The sequence below is a fragment of the Artemia sp. Qi Xiang Cuo genome, chromosome 9 (genome assembly GCF_049724085.1).
Source record: "Artemia sp. Qi Xiang Cuo chromosome 9, ASM4972408v1, whole genome shotgun sequence".
Classification (NCBI taxonomy): domain Eukaryota; kingdom Metazoa; phylum Arthropoda; class Branchiopoda; order Anostraca; family Artemiidae; genus Artemia; species Artemia sp. Qi Xiang Cuo.
The window spans coordinates 72453365-72478709 of record NC_142802.1 but is presented as its reverse complement, the minus strand read 5'-3'; the positions used below and the strand labels follow the sequence as shown (position 1 = coordinate 72478709).

General features: G+C 34.6%; 1 protein-coding gene across 2 annotated transcripts in view; it reads right to left on the bottom strand.

The window, feature by feature from the left end:
* Positions 1-21204, bottom strand: part of LOC148949007 (epimerase family protein SDR39U1) — a 100763-nt gene extending 79559 nt beyond the window's left edge. Inside the window, exon 1 of one of the 2 annotated variants that reach the window (XM_089094172.1) lies at positions 21116-21204. In XM_089094172.1, the coding sequence (XP_088950298.1) occupies positions 21116-21143 (28 nt within the window). In that variant the 5' untranslated portion in view covers positions 21144-21204. Of the gene's footprint in view, positions 1-6594; positions 6735-21115 lie in introns of those variants that run through there. The other variant, XM_089094171.1, reaches the window with a different exon arrangement.
* Positions 21205-25345: the final 4141 nt, after the last annotated feature.

Sequence of the window (25345 nt, the reverse complement as noted above, 5' to 3'; positions counted from 1 at the left end):
CTCTTAACTAGAACTTAAATGGAACTTCAACAAAAACTCTAAGCTAAAACTCTAAGCTAAGACTCTAGGCTAAAACTCTAAACTCTTAACTAAAACTTAACTAAACTACAACTTTAACTAAAACTCTAAGCTAGGAGTCTCAGCTAAAACTCTAAATTCTTAACTATAACTCTAAACTCTTAATTAAACTAAAATAGAACTATAAATATAAGTATAAGCTAGTAATCTAATTTAAAACTCGAAAATCTAAACTAAAACTAAACTAGAGCTCTAACAAAAACTCTAAGCTATGACTCTCAGCTAAACTGAAAATTCTTAACTATAAGTAAACTAAAATTCAACTCTAACTAAAACTATAATCTAAGACTCTAAGCTAAGACTCTAAACTCTTAACTAAAACTAAAATACACTAAAACTTCAACAAAAACTCTAAGCTAAGACTCTAAGATGAAATCTAAACTATTAACTATAACTAAACTAAACTTGAACTCTAACTAAAACTCTAAGCTAAGACTGTAAGCTAAAACTCTAAACTCTTAACTAAAACTAAAGTAAACTTCAACTCTAACTAAAACTCTACGCTTATACTCTAAGTTAAAACTCTAAACTCTTAACTATAACTAAACTAAACTTCAACTCTAACTAAAACTATAAGCTAAGACCCGAAGGTAAAAACTATAAACTCTTAACTAAAATTAAACTAAACTAGAACTTCAACAAAACTCTAAGCTAAGACTCTAAACTGTAAACTAAAACCAAAGTAAACTAGAACTCTAACAAAAACTCTAAGCTAAGACTCTAAGGTAAAACTCTAAACTCTTAACTAAAACTAAACTAGAACTTCAACAAAAACTCTAAGCTAAGACTCTAGGCTAAAAGTCTAAACTCTTATCTAAAACTACAACTCTAACTAAAAGTCTAAGCTATGACTCTAAGATAAAACTCTAAACTCTTAACTATTACTAAACAAAAATTCAACTCTAACTAAAACTCTAAGCTAAAACTCTAAACTCTTAACTAAAACTAACTAAACTAGAACTTCAACAAAAACTCTAAGCTAAGACTCTAAGCTAAAAACTAAACTCTTAACGATTACTAAACTAAACTAGAACTCTAACAAAAACTCTAAGCTAAGACTCTAAGCTAAAACTCTAAACTCTAACTAAAACTCCAAGCTAAGACTCTAAGCTAAAAACTAAACTCTTAACTATTACTAAACTAAGCTAGAACTCTAACGAACACTCTAAGCTAAGACTCTAAGCTAAAAACTAAACTCTTAACTATTACTAAACTAAACAAGAACTCTAACAAAACTCTAAGCTAAGACTTTAAGCTAAAACTCTAAACTCTCAACTATAACTAAACTAAACTACAACCCCAACAAAGGCTTTAAGTTAAGACTATAAGGTAAAACTCTAAATTCTTAACTAAAACTTAACTAAAACTATAACTTCAACTGAAACTATAAGCTAATACTCAAAGCTAAAACTCTTAACTATTACTGAACTTAACTTCACCTCTATGTAAAACTCTAAGCTAAAACTCTAAACTCTTTACTAAAACCAAACTAAACTAGAACTTCAACAAAAACTATAAGCAAATATTCTAATCTAAAAACTAAACTTTTAACTATTACTAAACTAAAAAATAACTCTAAAAAAACTCTAAGACTATACTCTAAGCTAAAACTCTAAACTCTCAACTAAAACTAAAGTAAAATTCAACTCCTCCTAAAACTCTAAGCTAAGACTCTAAGCTAAAAACTAAACTCTTAACTATTACTAAACTAAACTAGAACTCTAACAAAAACTCTAACCTAAGAGTCTAAGCTAAAACTCCAAACTCTTAACTAAAACTAAAGTAAACTTCAACTCTAACTAAAACTCTAAGCTAAGACTCTAAGGTAAAACTCTAAACTCTTAACTAAAACTAAAGTAAACTAGAACTCTAACAAAAACTCTAAGCTAAGACTCTAAGCTAAAACTCTATGCCAATAGGTTAAAGAAAAACCCGGAAAAATGTTGGATAATTTCTAAGTCTTAAAAATTCAGTCCGAAAAAACTTAAAAAAAATCAATAAGGGAGGGAGGAAGGGAGGGGCTCGGTGGGGCTTTGGGGGTGCGGGGGTCCTTTGGGGGCTCGGGGGGTACATTGGGGTTGGGGGGGGGCCCTTTGGGGTTGGGGTAGGAGGGCCCTTTGGGGTTAGGGGTTGTTAAGGTAGGGGACCTCACAACACTGTTCAAATAGAACTTGTATATTATAACGGCCACAGAGTTTCACCCCAAATTATCTTCTAAAATGGCTCAAACGGTTTCGCCCAAATCATTTTCTAAAATGTCTCAAAACGGTTTCACCCAAATAATCCCCTAAAAGTAATTTCTGTGTGTTCCTTTTGTTTTGGCTTCCCTGCGCTTTCACATTTGAAATTCCTAGTAAACACTTCCCAACGTTAATCGCTTCATCCTCTAGATATTCCTACCTACTCTATTAAGGTTTTGATGGAATAACAACTTATCCCTCTGACTTAAAGATCAAAGAAACAGTATTAAAAAAATAGAATATTAATTTATCTCTTGAGACTCTCACATAATTCCAAGATAACAAGTGATGTCATTTCTAATTCCTTACACTAAAGATCAATGAACCCATATTTAAAAATAGAATATAAATTTTTATCTCTGACCTAAAGATCGTTTATCCCTCAGACCTAAGATCAAAGAAGCCGTATTTGTTTCTTAATTCCCATTTCGTAAATCAATAATTCCCCTTAGAAACAACAAATTAATTCCTCTTTCGTGAATCAATAATTCCCCTCGATTTTGCAAATAAAGTTCTAGGATATTCACTTCCCCCTCGAGTCCTAGATCAATACATCTCTTCCCCTAAGTGAAGCCATATGCATTCCCCTCTGTATCTTAACCATCAAACAGAACGAAACCATGAAAATACATCAAAGTGAGAAAAATCCTGTTTTTTCATTCTCAGTGACAAAAACCATAGAAAAAAATTCCCCCTAGCGTACACCTGGACGAACAACAACAAATAAATCGACCATGAAAATACACCAAAGTGAGAAAAACCCTGTTTTTTCATTCTCAGTGACAAAAACCATAAAAATATGCATAAATTATGTACTGTCAGCATTAGAATAAATTGTAGATGGCAGCACGCAGTGTATCTAGGAACTCATGATAGGTCCCTACTAACTTAACCCAATGTTAACATATAGTATTGGTTATTGGGAAGTATACAGAAGTTTTTAGGAGGGTTTTTTTCTGGTAATGGGGGGGGGGTCGGGGGTTATGTTGGAGGATCTGTCCATGAAGGAATTTTTTATGGGGGAAGGGAAATTACCATGAAAGGGGCGCTGGACTTGCCAGCATTATTTATTGGTTATTGGGAAGTATACAGACATTTTCAGGAAGGATTTTTTTTCTGGAGGGGGGGGGGCTGGAGGAGGGGGTTACTCGGGAGAATCTTTCCGAGGAGGATGTTTCTTTGGGGTAAGGGACATTTCTGTGAAGGGAGCGCCAGATTTCCAAGCATTATTTAAAAAACGATCAGAAATTAAATTAAGAAAAAAGTTTTTTCAACTGAAAGTAAGAAGCAACATTACATCATAAAACGAACAGAAACTATAACGTATATGAGGGGGTTCTCCCCCAAGTCAATACCTCGCTCTTTACGCTACAGTTTTTTTTAGTACTTTCAAAAGAGCTATCTATTCTAATTAAACGGCCTTTGTGATTCAAGGGTTTGTGAATTAAAATTTTTTTAACATTTAACATAGGAGCGTGATATTGACTAAGGGGAGAACCCCCTCATATACGTAATAACATAGCCGTAATAAAAAAAACAATAAAAAAAACAAGCGATACGGCTCAATAGTAATCGAAACTTTTAAAAATGGAATTTTGATGTAAATAAATGTATCAAAATAATGGGTTTATAATGCTGATTCTAAATATATAAATTTTATTAAGTTTAGTATTACTCATCAAAGGCTACGAGCCTGAGAAAATTTACCCGATTTTTTTAAAAAGGGGGGAAACATCCCCTACAAGTGAAAAAATTTTAATGAAAATCACACCGTCAGATTCAGCGTATCAGAAAACCCTATTACATAGGTTTCAAGCTCATATCTACAAAAATCTGCAACTTTGTATTCTTTGCCAGAAGAAAAATATACGAATATAGAAGTTAGTTACGTAAGTTAATTTGTAAATTACGTCATAACCAAATTTAGAGACATCCATTTAGCAAAAGAAAAGTAAAATTTTTATGCAAATTTTGTTTACTTATTTAATGACGGTGAGCTAAAATAAAAGCTGCATTGACTAAAGAACGATCAGAAATTAAATAAAAAAAAACAAGTTTTTTTAAACTGAAAGTAAGGAGCGACATTAAAACTTAAAATCAACAGTAATTATTCCTTATATGAAAGGGGCTATCCCCTCCACAACGCCTCACTCTTTACGCTAAAGTTTGACTCTGTCTCACAACTTTATTTTTTTAAACAATAAAAAACTTTAGCGTAAAGAGCGAAGCGTTGAGGAGGGGACAGCCCCTTTCATATACGGAACAATTTCTATTCGTTTTCAGTTTTAATGTCACTCCTTACTTTCAGTTTAAAAAACTTGTTTTTTTATTTAATTTATTGGAAACCAGGTCTACTGCATATCCAATATTATTTTGTATTTATTATTTTTCATTAAAAGGCTAGTTAATTTTAAAGATAACTATACTGCATTGGTTGAGGGGCTATAATTTTTCTTTTATTAAAGAAGAATTAAATGGCAGAAAAAAAGGAAAGATCTAAGGAGAAAACTAGAAAGTAAAAGAGGCTACCTAACTTCTGAATTAGCTTTTTTACAACAGTAAAAAGAATTAGATTTTTTTTAGCGCCATAGGGAGTTCCCAAAGGGACCAAGCTGGTCAACTGATAATCCCTTTGAGGTGATTTTCGGCGTTTTCCTAGCAGGTATGCTGGAACATTTTGAGGAACTCTCCTTTCCTCAACTTCAAGAAGAAAATTTACTCTGATTAATAGAAAAAATATAGGATAGGCTTTCCGATTATTTATGTTTCATTAAAACTGAACACCTCTATCTCCGGGAAAAACTGCTAGAATTGAAATGGGTTTTCAAAGGTATCTGGGAAAGTAGGTGTCGACTTTTAATTTTTTGGGAATTATTCGAATTTCTTATCACAGCTCCACAAGCCAGGACAAGACTGCCCAATCAATTCTAAATAGTTTGGCCAGACAAACTAAAAAAGTCTATAATGGGCGAGATAGGGTGAACATTTAAGGTACCGCATCCCCTTAACACAATATAAAATACGCAACGCGTTTCAGAATATAAAATTTGGTCAAAAATATAGTGGAAAAAAACAAACGACTTAATAAATCACAAATACTTTAGGTTACTTACTTGCCCAGCTGTTTCACTTGGCTTTTGCTTTTTAATCCATCTGTTCAGAGAAACTCGCTTTTCTGCTTCTGTCTCCTTCTTCACTGCTGCCAATTTACGTTCTTGAGCTCCTGGCAAACTCATGAATTCTCAATGGCTCTTCAACTAATGATATAAGATAGTAAACTGGCGAACTGGGCGAATAATACATGGGTTATATATGGATGGTCTTACAGTTTTGAACAAATTCATTCATTTAAACTGATCTTTATAATCTCTCAAATTTCCTTTTGGCCGCTCCCCACAAAGATTCCACTCCCGACAAAGATGCCGCTTCTAGAAACAATTTCACCCTTCCATTCTATAAGACATTATAGGATTACAATTCAACGGAATCAAAACCGAAATACTTGGCCGGCAAGAAAACTTAAGCCTCCAAAAATAAGTAGATAAGTAGATTTAATATTTGGAAGCAGAATAGTCCAAAAATAAGTATTCTACTACCAAAATAAGTAAAAGTGGAAACAATGCTCATGATAGCACATAGGAAAGATGTTGAATCAATAAAATCAGACACTGATCTGTCACTTCAACCCTTGCACGACCCAGTTGCACTATTAATCACACTATTATCTAAGTTAATCTACATATAAATGTAACAGATTCAAAATTTTGACTAATTGCTAATTGTAATTTTGTTCCTGTATATTTTGTAAAAGAAAAAAAAGGCCTTTTTGGGAAGAAGCTTGGGCCCCCCAGCAAAATTAGGGTGGGCAATGGCCCCCCCTGCCCCCCCCCCCAAATGGCGCCCCTGATATAGGGTCGAATATTTCTCGTCGCTGTTTTTTAAGTGCGTTGTTGAAAATTAATGGACTTAAAGACTAAGCATTGCTTTACCCCACGCTTCACGGGAATAGGATTTTCCAATCCATCACGAGAACGGATCCGGACTATCGAATTCTGGTACCTATTCCAAAGGCACGCACACATAAAACCACTAGTTCCACTATTTAATAAAGCAACTAATGATTGTGAATGTAAAATGGAGTCAAAAGCTTTAGACATGTCAACTACGCATACGTAGGTTAATTACGTAGGCTATTGATTTACGCATACGTAGACTCTTCTTCATCATCTTATGTCGTTTAATTTTAGACAAAATACAGAATTTATAATTTGTATACCTAATTCTTGTCTGAAACCAAATTGATAGTCCCCAAAATCACATTCATCTCGCAGAAATTGATACATTAGTTTTTCAAGTAACTTGCTAAGAACATGGTATATGGTTATAAGTCTACACAAATTGCACAGTATTGGGTTATTCTTTATGCGCGCAAATATAACTAGTCCTTTCCATAGTGATTTGAGGACATACTGTTGGAACAAAATTATCTCGAATAACAAAGCTAGGTGTTCGAACAGCGCATGCGTACCGTACTATAATTGTTAGCATTATACAGTTAGTCAGGTCTGAAATTTTCCGCAATGAATAGCAGGCTACCGCAAAGATTGGTGAGATAAGTTTATTGGCTTAATCCAAAGCTAAAATTCAGCTTCATAACTCCTTCATAAAGTCCCCTACTGTCACACGGCACTTTTTGGGGCTTTTCCCAGATCAGAAAGGCTGGGATGCATGGCGATGGTACTATTTTATTTACCTTGGTCGAACATCCTTAACCGGAGGCTTGCAATCCACCTTTTTGTATACTCCCTCTCCCAATCCACTTAGAAAGTGATAACTAAAAAACACGCTTTGGGGGAAAAAGCTACTTAATGAATAAAATGGCATCTGTTCATTTCCATGAAAATAATTGAGTTTTTATTTGCAAAGTCTTAAATCAAACAGTTCGTGGGAGCGAAATGTTACCACGTCTAGGATACTGCGACGTCTAGCTACATCTAGGATAAGATCTAGGAATGAGTCTTGAGTGGGGAGGATATTGATCAGGCGTCTTTCTTTCTTTTTTAGACAAAAAAAAGTGTGTTTCTTCGCATATTTGTTCTAGATTTGAATGTTCTCGACTCTTGAAGGGTAAATGTGGCTTAACATACTTCACTAAATATGATCTCACTTGTATTTATGCTCTCAAAAATATAGCTATGAATCCTTAAATCTTTCTTTTTGAGTCGAAAATTTTTAGTAGTGAATTCTGAAAATTGTGAGGACCAACCCGGCTCAATAGTAACCAAAACTTTAAAAGACGGAATTTTGATACCAAAACATAAAAAAAATCGTAATTTTATGCTAATTTGCCTTATTTTCGAAAAAGGGGAAACCCCTAAAAGTAATAGAATAGCAATGGAATTCACACCATCAGATTCAGCGTATAAGAGAACCCTGCCGTAGGAGTTTCAAGCTCCTATCTGCAAAAATGGGGAATTTGTATTTTTTGCCATAAGAAAGATAACGGATGCGCGTTTTTTTCCAGGGGTGATCGCATCGACCCAGTGGTCCTACAATATCGCGAAAGGGCTCATTCGAACGGAAATTAAAAGTTCTAGTGCACTTTTTAAGTGATCCAAGTATTGGAGGGCAATTAGGCCTCCTCCCACGCTCATTTTCCCAATGTTTGATTTTTTTTAATTTCATGTTTGAATTTTTTTCTAATGTCTTTTCGTTTTAAGTTTTAATGTTGCTCCTTACTTTCAGTTGAAATTTTTTTTTAATTTAATAAAGCGAAAACGAAATCCCTTCGAGTTTTTTTTTTACATGGCAAAGTTGCACATATCTAGCGCAAAAATTTAAAAGATGTAAGAAGTAAAACCTATATCTAATGCCCTTACAAACCCATCATTTACTAAAGCTTATTGCGTATATCTAAAAAAAATCTTATGGAAGGAAACAGCGACGTTGGAACTTAAAACGAACAAAAATTATTGCTATGCTGATTTCACAAGATATTTTACAAAACTAGCTCAAATAAACTGACTCGCAATATTTTCAAATATTTGTAAAATTCTAAAAGAAGCACTTTACTGAAAGGTGAGGTTGCTTGAGTTTCTTTTTATAGCCATCAGAAGCTATGAGCCTGAGAAAATTTACTTGATTTTCTAAAAAAAAGGGGGAAACACCCTTTAAAACTCAAGGAATCTTAATGGAAATCGCATCATCAAACTCAGCATATTCGAGAACCCTACTATAGAAATATCAAGATCCCATCTGCAAAAATGTGGAATTTTGAATTTTTTGCCAGCAAAAAGATCACGGATGCATAATTATTTTTGTTTTATTTGTTTTTCGCTAAGGTGATCGTATCGAACCACTAGTCCTAGAAGACCGGGAGAGGGCTTGTTGAACGGAAATTATAACATCTACTACCCTTTTTAAGCGACCTAAACGATTGGAAGGCAACTAGCCCCCTCCAACACCCTTTTTCCTCAAAGTAATCCATCCAAAATTTCGAGACAGCCATTTTGTTCAGCACAGTTGAAATGTCCAATAACCATGCCTCTGGAGATGACATGAGCCCCTACAACCCCTGGATAAAGGGCTGTAAGATTATTATTATTATTATTATTATTCATTTATTGCCCGTCAAAAAAAGGTACAAAAGGTACAGTAGACAGAGTAATCACTAAAGAAAACAAAAAAGAAAGAAAAAAGAAGAAGAAGGACACAAACACACATTGAAAATTCAACCACCTGACAAAAGAAAACTCTTCATAGCATTAATACGAACAGTGACTATATGCATTACATTAATATAAAAAAACTATTATGAACAAATTGGTGACCATGAATGATGGAACATACTTTGAAAATACGATACAGGTTTATTAATGCTAAAATTATGGTCAGATAGCTTATACAATCGAACAATTTTATGATTTCTTGTCCAAGCGGTCAAATGTAGGAGATATTTAGCAAATCTGAAGAAGATTTCTAAATCTGTAGATGAAATTTGCCTGTTGTTTACATATAGTATTTGTTATTGGGAAGTAAACAGACAATTTTCGGGGCAAAATAATTTTTTGCGGAGGGGTAGGGGTATTTTCTACGGAGATGAATTTCCATGGAGACGGAAGTTTCCAGAGAGAAAAAATTCAAGGGTAACTTTTACAGGGGAAGTTGCCAAAAGTCCTACACGAAATTCATTTTATTTATCTTACTTTCTCATTGCCGACTCAATTTCACATGTGAAGATGTTCTGGGGAAATTTTCAAAGAGGTTGGAATTTTCTGAGGGTTTTTTCCATCGGAGGGGGATTTCCAGGAAAAATATTCCGCAGAGGAAGGAATTTCTGGTATGATTTGAAAAACGATTAGAAACTAAATGAAAACCAAGTCTTTTTTTAAATGAAAGTAGGGAAAGGAGAAATTTCAGGCAAAATTTTCTGCAAGACAAATTTATGGGGGGGGGGGGGATTTTAAGCAAGGATGGAATTGCCCAAGGAGGGGGTATTATGCAGGAGAAACGGTTCATGGAGGAATTCCAGGGAAGCAATTTCCCTTTGTGGGGGAGATGGATTTCCCGATAGTGTTTGAAAAACGATTAGAAATAAAATTAACGAGTATTCGGGAAGTAATTTCCCTTGGAGGGGGAGATGGATTTCCCGGTAATGTTTGAAAAACGATTAGAAATAAAATTAACAGAAACTATTCTGTATCTGAGGGGAGATACCCCCACCTCAATACATTGCCCTTTATGCTAAAGTTTGAATTCTAATCTCAATTCTTTAAGAGCGACACCTGAAATACAAGGGCCGTTTAATTAGAATAAGAAGCATTTATTAACTACAAAAGAGCTTTAGCGTGAAGAGCAAGGTACTGAGGAGGGGGTATTCTCCCCCACATACGAAATATGGCCAAAGTTTTTTAATGCTTTAAAAAAGCTTCTTATTCCAATTCAACGGCCTTTGTGTTTCAGCAGCCCTCCTAAAGAATTGGGAAAGAAGTCAAACTTTAGTTTAAAGAGCGAGGTACTGATAATTTTTAATTTTGCTCCTTACTTTTATTTGAAAAAATTGTTTTTTAACTTAATTTCTATACTAAAAGCTGTACTATGTTTTGTGTTGCCTTGTCATAGAACTTTCTGCTCGTAAGAGAATATCCTATATTCTGGGGGCGAGGGCGTATCCGGGATTCTGATTGCGGTAGAAATACAAAAAAAAACTTTAAAAAAAAGATATCAAAAATTTCTTCATATGCATTCTTTTAATTTTTTATGAGCCATACAATAGTTTCAGAGGGGTTAAAACCTAGTACCTTCCCCCGGATACGACCTTGTCTCAGGGCCTAGGCCTATTTTGTGTTTTTTGTAAAGGGCTAGTTTTTACAGTTCTACAGATATTGGAAACTGCCACAAGTCAGTTTATTTGAGCCATTTTTGTAGATATATCTTGTGCAATCCATAATTGTGCCAACCACAATTGTGCCAATTGTGCCATAATATATCTTGTGCCAACCCATAATTTTGCTTGTTTTAAAAGCTCTGTTCTTTTCTTCTGTAAGAAAGATTTCGTCTTCTTAAATCAGTATGCATAAAAGACAACTTATTATAAGACAAAACAACGCAGAGAAAGAAAAAATCACTCTGCAAGTACCGGTATTGGAAATGCAAAGAAGTAGCCTAGTTTAAAAATTTACACATCAGGGGCTGCATTTGTACATCAAATAGGTTTCCACTGTCCATGACTGGATCCCAAAAATTGCTTCCTAATTAAAAAAAACTGAAACATCTTCTTTGCACTAAACGGAACTTGAAAAATTAAGCCAAATTAGCCTCAAATTCAATTGAAATGTTTTCTTACATCGACATGAAGCATACAGAAACCTAAACTGACAAGTGTGATAAGATCCCAGGAGCCATAGAGAGCCAGAGCCCTGGATATCCCTCAGATAATATTGAATATGGATAAGACAGTGAATCATAATGATATTTATCAAGCCATGTATGAGAGGATAAACAACTAATTATCTTTTTAGTTGTCCCTTAACTCATTTTGTTCAGTCTCTGCAGAACAGACTGATATTTAAACTCTGATATTTACTGATATTTAACAGTGATTGCATCTTGCCACAGTATACTAAGTGGTGCTAGTTGACTATAATATACGGGGACATGGATTTTTGAATAAATTAAGATAAAAACAGGTATATTCCAAAATCCAAGGGGAAGGAGGGTCATTTATCCACTTTCCTTATTTGGTATATATGAGATGCATACATGACAGCCCTGATAACAACAGTAACAGTGGTTTCAAATAGTGTTGTAAAATTGCCGTAAAATAAAAATTTGGTAAGTAAAATTGGTAAAACAAGGTGAAATTGGTAAAATAAGATACTTCCTAGGAAACACAGGGTAAAATTGGTATTTCAGAGTTGTCCTGTAGCTACAACACAGTTGAGCATTTCTTTTTCAGCACCACTTACAGCTTTTAATAGAATTTTTTAATGATACTGATTTTCCTGGGCTTAAAAAAGATAATGCCCCTTCATCTAGAGTTTCATCAATTTAATCAACTGTCTAGTTTATCCCTTTGGTTATCTTGTGCCTAGAATGATACCTCAACAATTGGACATTTCCTGATTTCGGACATTCATTTCGTAAAAAAAAAAAAAAAAAAAAATTACTATTATTTGGAGGAGTAAAATCATACTATGGTAGTAATTCTTTTCTACACTTAAACCTAAGAACTGTTACCCTAACAGCCTTGCATATATTAAATAGCCGTATTCAGCCACATTCCTCATATCAAATACATGCTATTTTTCATTTGTTTATAAAAGTACCGAATACAAGCAAAAAAGAGGTTTTTAAAACTTTGATGACTTAGATTAACTAAGTACAGGATCATAATAGCAGAACATTCAGTCCCTTTCACAGTCATTAAGACTGTCATTAATGGGATTTGCTAGCAAATCTAGTTCCTCTCCTCCAGTCTTAGATTCTGATTCAGGTGACCGTGCCTGTTCCAAAGTCTCCCTCCCCCATCCCCAAACCAAAGTTTTAGATAAGGCCTTGAGGATTATATATCAATTTCTACCTCCCATAGACCTAACTCTGTACTTATCTGAAGACGCTCTAGTCAGTAACAACTCATTTGGTAGCAATTGGTTGATAAGCAGGCTAAACCTTAGAAAAGGGCACTGAAACTTTCAAGTTCCAATTGACCAAGCCCCCTTCAAAGCTAATTCAACTACCCCTTCCACACGCTGGGAAAAAACAAACAAACGAATATTAATACATTGAACCCTTATGGGTTTTTACTATATGTCATGCAATACGATTGCCCCTGACTTAAACAGGAGAGTAGAAATTTCAATACCCTTCTAATGAAAATCCAGAATTATCCAAGGGGAAAATAGGTGGGGGGGAATTTTCCGCGGGGCAGGGCGAATATTCCGAGGGGGGTATTTTCAGTGCGTGTCTGTGTGTGTGTGGGGGGGGGGGGGTTAAACGCCCACTCCCAGAGAAAAGAAGTCATGAATACAAAACTTCTCTAAGATGTGAAATCTAGAATAAAAATGAGGATATTGATTCTACTTTGGCCCTCCACATTGTTGATAATCCAGATCGTGTAGTTCTTTTGATGAGGCAACTTTAATGTTTGAAGGAAAGAGTTTTATACATTATTTTAGGAAGGCAATCAAACAGTCTTTCTTCTGCTCAGTTAAAGATAATTCAAAAGTATAGTTTTCCTTTATTTTTTTTGAGCACTGAAGACGGCTGAGCAGAAGTCCCTGACAAAAATATTGACAAAAACGTTGAATGAAGCTAAAGCAAAACACGAGTTCCAGTTTCATATTTGTTTGTGGAACTCTTTAGAGAGACAGTGATGTCTTATAACAGGTCAAACAAATTTATTTGGAAATTGTTGATGCAGGAATGCAATTCGACCAAGCAGGCAGCAGACCCCAAGCAATTCATCTTTGTTGGCTACTTTTCCTGTGGGATATTGGAGGACTCCACAGTGAACACATACGGAGTTGAAGGGTCCCAATGACTTACAAATAGCACTTGGGTAGTTTACAGTATCTTTGTAGGTTTTTACTGGGCTTTATGCCACAATTTGTTGGTATTGCAGATTGTGATGGTGCTGTTCTTCTAACATAATATTTTTTTTGGTACTTGTATACATAATGGTACACACATGAGAAGTAAAGTTAGGTCAATTCTAATGAAATATAACAAAATATGATGAAAATAACCATGGTTCTGGAGATGACATGAGCCCCTACAACCCCTGGATAAAGGGCTGCAAGCTATGAAATTTGCCTGTTGTTTACATATAATATTTGTTATTGGGAAGTAAACAGACAATTTTCGGGGCAAAATAATTTTATGCGGAGGGGTAGGGGTATTTTCTACAGAGATGAATTTCCATGGAGACGGAAGTTTCCGGAGACGAAATTTCAACGGTAACTTTTACAGGGGGATTTGCCAAAATTCCTACACGAAATTAATTTTATTTATCCTATTTTCTCATTGCCGACTCAATTTCACATCTGAAGATGTTCTGGGGAAATTTTCAAAGAGGTTGGAATTTTCTGAGAGTTTATTCCATTGGAGGGGGATTTCCAGGAAAAATATTCCGCAGAGGAAGGAATTTCTGGCATGATTTGAAAAACAATTAGAAACTAAATGAAAACCAAGTCTTTTTTAAATAAAAGTAGGGAAAGGAGAAATTTGAGGCAAATTTTCTGCAAGACAAATTTCTGGGGGGGGGGGGTTCAGCAAGGATGGAATTGCCCAAGGAGGGGGTATTATGCAGGAGAAACATTTCATGGAGGAATTCCAGGGAAGCAATTTCCCTTTGAGGGGGAGATGGATTTCCTGGTAGTGTTTGAAAAACGATTAGAAATAAAATTAACGGGTATACAGGAAGCAATTTCCCTTGGAGGGGGAGGTGGATTTCCCGGTAATGTTTGAAAAACGATTAGAAATAAAATTAACAGAAATTATTCTGTATCTGAGGGGAGATACCCCCTCCTCAATACATCGCCCTTTATGCTTAAGTTTGAATTTTTGTTTATCATTGCTTCAGACATTTTTTTAGTGCCTTTTGTCTTAGTTGCTTGGATTGGTCTTGTCACTTTTGATGGTCTAGGTTGCTGATTATCACCCATACATTTTAATCTATCTGGTCGTCCTCTTGATCTTGTCTCATTTGATGGTCCATTTGTTCATGTTGAGCTTACGTTTTTGTCCTCTTTTGTTCTTTTTTGCACTCATTTTGTGCTTATGTTAATTTACGTTTGTCTTCCCTAGATATTATGAAACTGCTGAAAATGCCTTATAACATTATAACATCTACTACCCTTTAAAGTGCTGAAAATGCCTTTTGAAATTTATATCACCGAACATGGGCACATAAATTTACATATTTCTAAATTTTTGCTCTGCAAATGCTTCTAAAATAGTGTTTTAAGATCTATTTTATCTTGTTTTTTCACTTCCCGTCAACATGATTACTAAACTATTTAGTCTATCCTGATGTATTATTGATGTCACATAGTTTTTTTGTATTGGTTTTAGCCTGGAAAATGATCCTTCTCCAGAAGCAGTGCTTACTGGAATTGTCAAGAATATTTTACTATTTCGAATACCAATTGTTCATTTTGATGGAGGCGCGGAACCCTTTCAAATGCAGGGCCTGATTGGGCCCAACCGTTCCAATAGCCCTTTCTACAGCCCTGACTTTATTGTTCTGATAACAAGAGACCTAAGTCAGACAGACAGCTTTTTAAACCAGGGAACAGCTATACACAAAACAAAATTATATTCAATCCTTTTTCTGCCAGCCTCTTCATGCTTTTGTGCTCTGAAAATTGCAAGGCATTATAAAATATTTCAGTAAAATATGTAAGATATAATTAAAATACTTGTAAAATACCAATTTTACAGGGGTCCATAAAATTACAATAAAATATACAAAACACCCAATTTTACAGTGACCAATTTTACCAGTTACAACACTAGTTTCCAAAGACAGGGCCTCACCTAGTTTATGCTTTATCATTTTTGTGCTGGAATGTTTTGGGTAGCCTAATTTAAGCTTAGGAGATTATAGCTTTTTTTTTCTTTTTTATTCTTTTTCTGTGCTTCTTTTTTCTTATCTATTTTTATAGTTAAAATTAAATAAAACATAGTACTGGTAGGTTTAACAGGTGAAGCTTTTAATTAAAACAGTTACCATTGAAGAAACGAAACCCCTTGCGCCAAGTCTTCATAAATGAGAAAAAGAAAAAGAAAAACAAAAACAAAAACATACTAGAAAACAACATAAAAAGATGAAAATCCTGCCCCCAAATAAAAAAAAACAAAAAACTTTTTCATACAAATGCTAATGAAAGTCTAAATATTCAATTTCCCATCTAGAAGCTTTTATCAATAGAAAAAAAGGAGAAAAACTAATTCAATTAAACAAGTTAACACATACTGGAACAAAGAGTATGGGTAACTTGTAGGTGTGGAAACTGGCACTAGTATAAAAACAACAAAAAAATAACAATCAATGCCATCTAGTGTCTGGTGAAACTTGCCATTTTTTCAAGCTGTTTAATCATTTGTCTGTTAGGAACTGAGATCAGACACTTATTACTGCTTTAATTTTACCAATTATTACTGCTTTAATTTTAACACTAATTAAATTGACTATCTTTATTATTACACTGAAAAAATGCCAAGTATCACCAAATACTCAATGACATTGATAGTTTTTGTTTTGATGTCAGTTCCCATTTTTACAAGTTACACATAATCTTTGTACTGGAACATAGAAAATGAGAAAAAAACACAAAAAGAACTTCAAAATTTTCTTGAAATAAATATAATATGAAAGTTTGAATGTTCAGCTCAAAATTCAAAAGTTTTTATCAACAGGAAAAAAGGAGAGAGAAAAGAAAACTAGATTAAACATGTTAACACAAGAAAAAAAGAAAGGAAAAACAAACAAAAGAAAAGAGAAGGAAAAACAATAAAATAAAAAGTGATTTCTTAGACTATACTGCTTTTCCATTAAAATGAAAATCAAATGATTGATAAGACCTTAAGTTAAGACAGTGAAATTTTATTGCTAAAATATAAAGTTTTTATACTAAAAAATAACACAAAAAGATAAAAAACATACAAATATGATATAAAATGGCTATACCTAGCCCTGTTGGATGGGGGAGGGTTGGAATGTAATTGTCATGCTAGTAACCAGTATAGGTCTAGAATAGCCACTCTTCAGAAGGAATCATGCTAGAACAAAGAGAGAGGCACTTTTAGATTGCCAAGTTTATGCTAATGTGTATGGTTTTGTGTTTTTGACAAATCATCCCTAACCCTCCCTCCCCCTGCCTAATGGTCTTGAAGGTACTGGTCTAGGATTAGGGCTATTGAGAAGGAAACATAAACAGAAAAGACTTCTTAAATCATAATATGCACAAAAATTGTAACTAACACGTTTTGACTGCAGCACTACTACACTTTATCCCCAAGCCCTCCAAATGTGCAAGTATATAGCCCAAATTACATATTTCCCTTTGATTCTGCCATGCATCACCCTTGTTTTTTCTGGTTCTTATTTCATCACAGTTGATTCAATTTATGGGTACAGGGGTTGAAACAAGAGACATGCATGGTAGAAAACATTGGAAATACATAATTTGGGCTATATATTTGAAAAATAGAGGGGGGGATAGGGGTAAAGTATAGTGGAGCTGTAGTTAAAATATATTAGTTACAATTAATCTGTATAATATGAAGTAAGAATTATTTTCTTAACATGTTTCCTTCTCAATGGTCCTAATTTTAGACCTTTATAGCCCTAATCTATATAAAAATTAAGAGACCATTAGAGGGGGACTGAAGATGAATTGTCAAAAACCTTTACAATGCAGTGGCAGATCCAGGTTGGTGGGGGAGGGCTCCCCCCTAATGAAGTGGCAGGGTTGGGGTATATTAGAAAGATGACAGCAAATGACTTGATACAATTTTGTGCTGAAGAAACTTCAAGTACTATAAAAAAAAAAGAATCCACAAAGCTCAATTTTATAGTGTGATATAGGATGAAACCACAGATTCATCTGTGGTAAAGCTTTCTAATTAAGTCAATTTGGAATTTAGTAAAAATATTATGACGCAAATACAAAAGTTTCGAAATACCACTTTTTATTAAGATAAAGATACACATCCTGGAATGTGTAAGCTTGGAGGGAACTTGCTCAATAACCAATTTCCTGGCTAAGTGTGTCAATGAGCTGGATGGATGTGGTTGGTTTTTCATATATATACTCAGATCTTTGAGACTGGGGTTGGACTCTTTGACTTGCAGGGTGAATCTCTGTCCATTTATTATCTTATTAGAAATACCTTGGAATATTGTCGGATTATTGTAAGTGTCTTATTATAAGCATCTTATTATATATTATTATAGTTTTCTGAGACTTGTGGTCTACTTGGGACAACCAGTCCCAGTAGAATATATATATATCTCATTAAACCTTGTATTAGTATATGTTAACTGAATAAAAGTATTGTGTTACAGCCAACCTCTCTACAATCTACATTTAGTTTCTTGAAAATACCCAGCTAGTATGCCTCATTAGTCTGGTCATAGCCTAAGGCACGCTATCAAAGCTTAAATACCTTAGGGCCAGAGTTTATCTCCCCTATAAAGGGAGAGTAAAGACATCTACCACTACATCACCTAAATACCATAAGAATCACCTTACCACACATGACATATCTCACAACTTAGTCTTCTCTGTACTATGTGAATTACAGCAGTATTTTAGAAGACTTTGTTGGATCTATGGACCTTCCCAAAACAAACTATAAGGGTATAACTGAACATGAACCAAACATTACAGGTGAAATTTTAGGCAAGTCTTTGCTCAAGCTAATTGAAGACATTGGATTAATCATCAAGCTAATGAAAGGCATTGGAATAATCAAAATTGACAATTGTGTTGTCATGAGCTGTGCTAGATGCAGTATCAATATTTCTGAAATGTGAATGGCAGTATCAGGGATCCAAAAAGTTGCTAAAAGAAGCAGCCTCTGTTGCTGTAAAAATCATGCTCTTAACCTATTGATTTCCAAGAGCACTAAAAGCCAATGTCAAGAATGCTGTAGGTGGTACTAAAGAAGTTGCAAGTTCTTTTAGTGCATCAGCATAACAACATTTTGTCCTTAAAAATGTCTTAGGTTATCATATACAAGATTGCTCATTGGGTTGAATGTCACAGAAGTATATTGCAATTCAGAGATGATATGCCTAAAATAGTTGAAGCTCTTAGAATTGTGTTTTCATGGTGTGAAAGTTATTCATCAGCTAAAGCAAATTGCTTGCTGTGCACAATTCTAACCTTTGACTTTATTATTACTGTTTACTATTTGAGTGATATAACTGGCACAACTCTTGTACTAAGCAGATTACTGCAGACTGAAACATTACATTTATTTTCAGCCAAAGAAATAAAATATCCAAAACCCTAAAGTTTTTAAATAAAAAGAGGGAGAATGATAAAGTATTCCAGATTATATTTGAATATGCAGAGAAAGCTATGGAAGCAATGGACATGACTCTGTATTCTATGACTGGCAAAAAAAATAAAAAATCAAATTACCCCACTGTCTCACAAGATGACCAAGACAATGTCTACCTTTATTGGGAAAAAGCTGTTTATATTCAGTATTACATTATTACTGACATGCCCAACAGATTCTCAAAAGCATCAATGACATGTTATTCACTTAATGTGTTACTCCCTTGAAGTTTAGATTTCTGCACCTGATCTTCAAACTTTTAAATCAAAGATTGAGCCAATATGTTGCAAATTCTCATCTTTTTTTGGACAAAGCAATGAATCTTTAGGGCTGAAAATATTAAATGAAATACTTGCATTGAAGAATACAAGTTTAATCTTAGTACTCATTTCCTACTCTTTGTTACCATCATACTTACAAAGCAATACCACATAGTTAAGAGAGATGCTGATTGGATTGACCAATACAAATAGTCACAAAGAATGCATGACTCTAAAAGATGGGTCAAGGCCATTTTTTTACAATACAAAGCTTAACTTACTATAGTGGTCAGAAGTGCAAATACTAAACATTATGCAGAAAATATTAAATATCATATTTTCCTGTCAAGGGTGAGCAGCTTTTTTATGGTGGGGTGTTTTTTATAACTTACTATTTTTTGGAAGGGACGGAACCTTAACCCTCACCAGATTTTAGATTAAATTTAAGACCATTTCCACTACCATACCAAAAAGCAGATGAAGATTTGCTATATGTTTTCTAGAGAATATCTCTATGAATTGTTCCAGATACCCAGATGACTGACTGTATTTCAAATAGTAGGCTGTACAAAAAGGTTGAGATTGAGAGAAAGGTTGAGATGGCTAGGGCACATTCTGTGGATGAAGGATGACCAATTGCCTAAGATTGTCCTTTTTGACCAACCATCTAGGACTAAACAGAAACCAGGTTGTCTGCTGTTGGAGTGGGAGGATGTCAAAAAGAAAGATTTAAAGGAAATGGGAACTTCCTGGGAGGGAGTAAAGAGGGATGGAAGAGGAGAGTGCATAGTGGTGTTGGCCTCAGGTGGCTTAGTGCTGCAATGAGCTGTTAGCAGTAAGCCTAGTATTACTGCTCCCTAGGCTGCCTACAATGCACAATTGTAGATATTCCCTTCAAATTACCAGTATTTCTTTGTTTGCAAGTTTATTGGAGCAACCTATTATGTGCCCCCTGTTAAAGAAAATTGAGTAAAATTCTACTTTAGCTACTTTTGGCTATCTTGGAAAGAGGCTAGGTTAGGAAAATGAAACTTTCAGGGATGGGCCTAAAGGCTAAAGTATGTCCTGGGAAGGTATTTAGAAGTACCTACCTCCACTCCTTCTCCCTCTAGAGGGTCCTGACCTTTGATGACCTTTAAAAATCCGTGTGTTATAAAGTAAAACTTTGCAAAATAGATCTTCTGCTTGAATGAAGTAGATCAAAATTGTTTTCAGCTTCACAACTTTGCTCAATCCCAATTTAGGCTATAAGGTTTTAAAGATATTCAGAACATTTCCTGAATTTTGAAAAAAATAATTGATATGGCTTAAAATTCTAGGCTACTCAAATATCTGGAATTGCATTTTCAGAACTAAAGCCAGAGAAAAAGAAACTGATAACTGAAAATTAAGGTAAAATGTTGTTTTGTCAAAATTTCAATAGGCTAGGTATAGACCTGTCATGTGGGCAAATTTCAGGACCCTCTAGAGGGAGGAGTTGAGGTAGGTAGGCTACTTGAAAATACCTTCCTGGCACATACTTCACCATCTAGACCCATCCCTGAAAGTTTCATTTTCCTAACCTAGCCCCTTTCCTAGATAGCCAAAAGTAGCTAAAGTAGAATTTTACCAGAAAATCCTGGATCTGCCCCTATTACCTTGGTTACCATTAGCCTAGGCTAGCCAACATTTCAAAACTGAAAATCAGATAGGAGTTAAATCAGGCTATTTTTCTTTCATTCTTAGAGTTCCAAACAGGTAATGTACAAAAGTATAGCCAAAATATTGTTCCTTATTTGAATTTAAAAGAAAGATAAGAAACATAGGGTCTGAGAAGCAACTCATCAGCTTAGGTAGGCTAGCTTATCTTTTATTACATAACATAGAGCTTCTAAATAAAAAACTCTGCCCTTTAATAATCTGATTAAGAATAGACTATTTTGATTCAATTTTAACAGAGCTTTAAATAATTTAGAAAAATACCTATTAGCACAAGCCCACTCTTCTGCATTAGAATTTATTTTTCGCTAAAATAGCTACATTTGCCGATATTTAAATCGGTTTTATTAAGTTGCCAATGCTCACCTGAAGAACTTATCAGCGGGCCCGATATAAGGTGACAGCCCCACTCAAATCAATGTGCCCTATCAGCTCAAATCTAACAAAATCTTGGTGCTGTTTAGCGGATTAATTTAAGCTGACTAGTCATAGAAATAATCTCCAAAACCTGGAGAAATTTTTTTTGGAAGTTCCTGGAACAATTCTGATTCACAGGCGTCACCCTGCAATATTTGGCACATAAGAGCCGAAAACATTTTTGACGGCGCGCCACCAAAATCTGATGGGCAGCACGCCAAAAATCTGATGTTGTTTGTGCATTTTCCGAAAACTACCTTGTCAATATCTGTACTAAAAAACGAAGTCCTAACTCCTTCGGGATGGAGTATCCTGGTGCTGCCGAATATTTGTTTTGAAACGAAAACTTTTAATTGAAAATCCAACAAGCTTTTTGGTGGGGGGCTTGTTGGATTTTAAATTAAAAGTTTTAGTGGCTTTTTAAAGAGTACAAAGTGACTGGCGGGCAACCAGCCTCCCTTGTCGCCTTTTTTAACTGCCTCCCCTTTAACATTACTCAAAAATTTTGAATTTGCTATTTTGTTCAAAATATTCATAGTGTCCAATTACTATACCCTAAGGGATGATGAAATCACTAGAGCCCTGTAACAAGAGTTATAAATTATGCACACCACCCATTGCTGACACACAAGATTTATTATTAGGAAGGAGGATGTTTGATCCTGAGTGTGTCTGAGAAGACTGAGGTTATTATTTTAAAACTTTAGTGATGTCAAGAAGGATATTAAAATGACTCATAGGATACTATGTGTATCTTGTTTGTCAAAAGAGCATATTTTCCATATCCTAGGAACGGCTATGATTATTTAGTTACAAATTCTTATAATAGAGGCTACTAAGTTTCATTCTTAAGCACATGTTCAGGTGGCTGTTGAACTAAATCAAAAGACACTCTGCACATACAGGATGTCAAAATTTCATATCTGCAACATCTTAGGAATGGCTAAGGGTATTCAGTTGAAACTTTCAAGGAACGTTGAGGGAGACATTGAACCAAATGAAAAGACACCAAGCACATTCAGGTTGTCAAAAGGGCTTGCTTACAAAATCTTAGGAGAAGCTAAGGGTATTAAGCTGAAACTTTCAGGACATGGGAAGGGCAAGGTTGAAATAAATCAAACGAAGCTATGTACATCTATGTTGTCAAAATAGCGTATGTGCAATATTTCAAGAACGGCTAACAGCATGAAGTTACAAAATTCCGGAAAATGTTGAAGTGAATCAAAAGGCACTATGTTCATCCAAGTTGTCAAAAGGGCTCATTGAAATCCATTAAAATATAGCTAAGGATATTTAGTTGAAACTTCATGGAATGTTCAGAGAGATGCTGAATTAAATCAAAAGACATGATGTGTACTCAGGTTTTCAAAAAGGCGTATCTACAACATCTCACGAGTAGCTAAGGGTATTAAGTTAAAATTTTCAAGACATGGTGAGGGGTAGTTTGATCTAATACAAAAGAGGCTATGCATATTTATGCTGTCAAAATAACGTATGTGCGCACTATATGCATCTAAGTTGTCAAAAAGCGCATATTGAATTTGGATCGGATACGACTCGGAGTATTTAGTTGAAACTTCAAGGAATGTTGAGGGAAATGTTCAATTAAATCAAAAGATATTATGTGATTCCAGTTTATCAAAATAGTGCATCTGCAATTGTAGCGTGAGTAATATGTAATATTTACTTAAAATATGAAAAACTTATTTCCTTTTAAAAATGCTTCCGATATAAATTAAACTCCCCTAATTGAGTTTAAATCCCATTTCAAACTTTCGTCTGAATTCCTAATCAGGAAAAGAAAACCTCATTTTATTCTCAGCCAAATATCCCTTTAAGGTACCAAGTAAAAAAAGATGATTATATTCGCATAAGAGCTCGATAAATTCCAAAAATACATAGTAATACTTCGCAGCATTCCACACGCTTTGTTTTACAGAACAATAGAGAGGTATTCTCAAAGGCTCTAGACAGATGTAAAAAGCTGCTCGTTGAATTGCGGTACAAAGCAAATGAGACAGGTTTTGAATTTCACGAAAATACTTGACAAAAATCATACGACATTGTTTTACACAAAGTTTGAAGTTCTCTTAGGAGTGTGAGCATTCAATGATCAAAATATTGCGAATAAACTATTGGACTTTCAGACAGCATAATAATCGTATTTTGTAAGCATAAGAATAAGGTGGGAAATCCTCCAACAGGAGTTGGGCCAATCGTGAAATAGTGATTAATGCTCAGAATCAGAACCCGTGTTATATGGTAGGAAAAAGTGTTTTTCGGCATCATAATGAATGTAGAAATTATTTGGAGATCATTAAGAATATAGAAATGACTGAGGAAAGATTATTCTGTATGCAACGATTGATTTGAAGCTTGTCTATATTCGTACATTGCTGTATACCCAGATGTAAGTCTCAATAAATCTATTACTTTTATATTTGCATTTGTTCTTTATATATGTCTGTATCTCACTGCAAAGTAGGTAACTAGTTCATCTGTACTCCATTGGAAAACGCTCTCTCAGGGAATTTGATTTCTACGCAACATTAGAGGTACTTGACGAGGAGATAACCCTAGGAAATGTGATTACGCTCTTAGACTGATGGTTCCCCAATCCAAATTAATTCCTCATTGAACTATTACTCCCAAATTACACGTAGCAAATAAAAAAAGCTACCCACTACAAGTGGCGTGGTCGTAAGCTTGGAGGAATCACGCGAACTAGTTATGCTACAGAAACTTTTTTTCTTTCATTTTAAATCAATGGATAGATACAGACTTATAACAAAAAAAGTCTAAGCCTAGAACCCCTAAGCTATGAATAGAGACACCCTCTTAGTAGATCTCATATGGAGATAAGTAGTTCTCCCCTGAATAGGTTAAGTGAAAAGAGTCAATTAATTGTGACTGTGTAATTTTGTAAAGTTGGTTTAATTATTTAAAAAAAACTGAAAATATGTCAGAGGAAATAAGTGAACTAGTAATTGCGCAAAAACTAGTCGCGAAAAATGTTGAAATAACAAAATCTATTCCTCAATATGATGGAAAATCAGATGTCGATTAATTTAATATCCAATTGGCCAAATTTGTAGAGATAACTAAAACAAAGCTAAAAACATTAATAAGCATGCTCCTCCTAAGATTAAGAGGATAGGCTTTAACCTTCCTAAAGCAAATTGAAAATACTGTAGGGGATGATGACAATATACCAATATATACGGTTGACAAATTACTAAAAGCATTCCGACACAGATTTATTGAAACAAGTTCAACAAATAAATTAAAACACGGGACAGTATGCTTTGACCAAACACAAAATGTGAGAGAATATAAACATAGTGTAAGGGTTTCAGCCGAAGCAAAATTTGGAAAAGGTTCAGGAGAAATGTATGAAAAAATTATATTACATGCCTTTTTACAAAGGCTTACCCCAAAATTATATCGAATGGTAATATCCAAAAATATTCAAACGTTAGACCTGACAGTTCAGGAGGTCAAACGAATGATTGAAATTGACACGATTATAGCAAACCACAATAAATCAAGAATAAATAGCATAGGCGAATCAACCGCAAGACCGTTAAACGAGATTTACCCAACTTTCTTTTCAAGGGATAATTCGCCAGTGCCACACAAAAATAAAACACAAGAACCCACTAGGCACAAAACAGTACGTTTTCAGCCCACTAAACCAATTAATTATTGAAACAATCCAACGGTAATAAAATGCTATATTTGTAATCGTCCCGGGCATATCGCAAGAGAGTGCCTTTCTAGGATCAGGACCGTAACTGACTCGTCATTCCCGACGGCACCAAATTATGGCAACCATTTGTTCGGGAGAACAAATTTAAATGCCAGTGGCGCACAAGGGTATAGGCGTGGAGGATTACACCTAACATTACCTCACAATGCGTACCAACAGAATTTGTATACATCAAACCGGCAAATGTACACGAACCCTCCCCCCAACAGACAAAATAATTATCGATTCCAAAACTCAAAGACTCGGCAAAACCAGAATAGGGCAAGAATCGTATATCCTACGAGATTCAATAGAAATACAGAAAACAT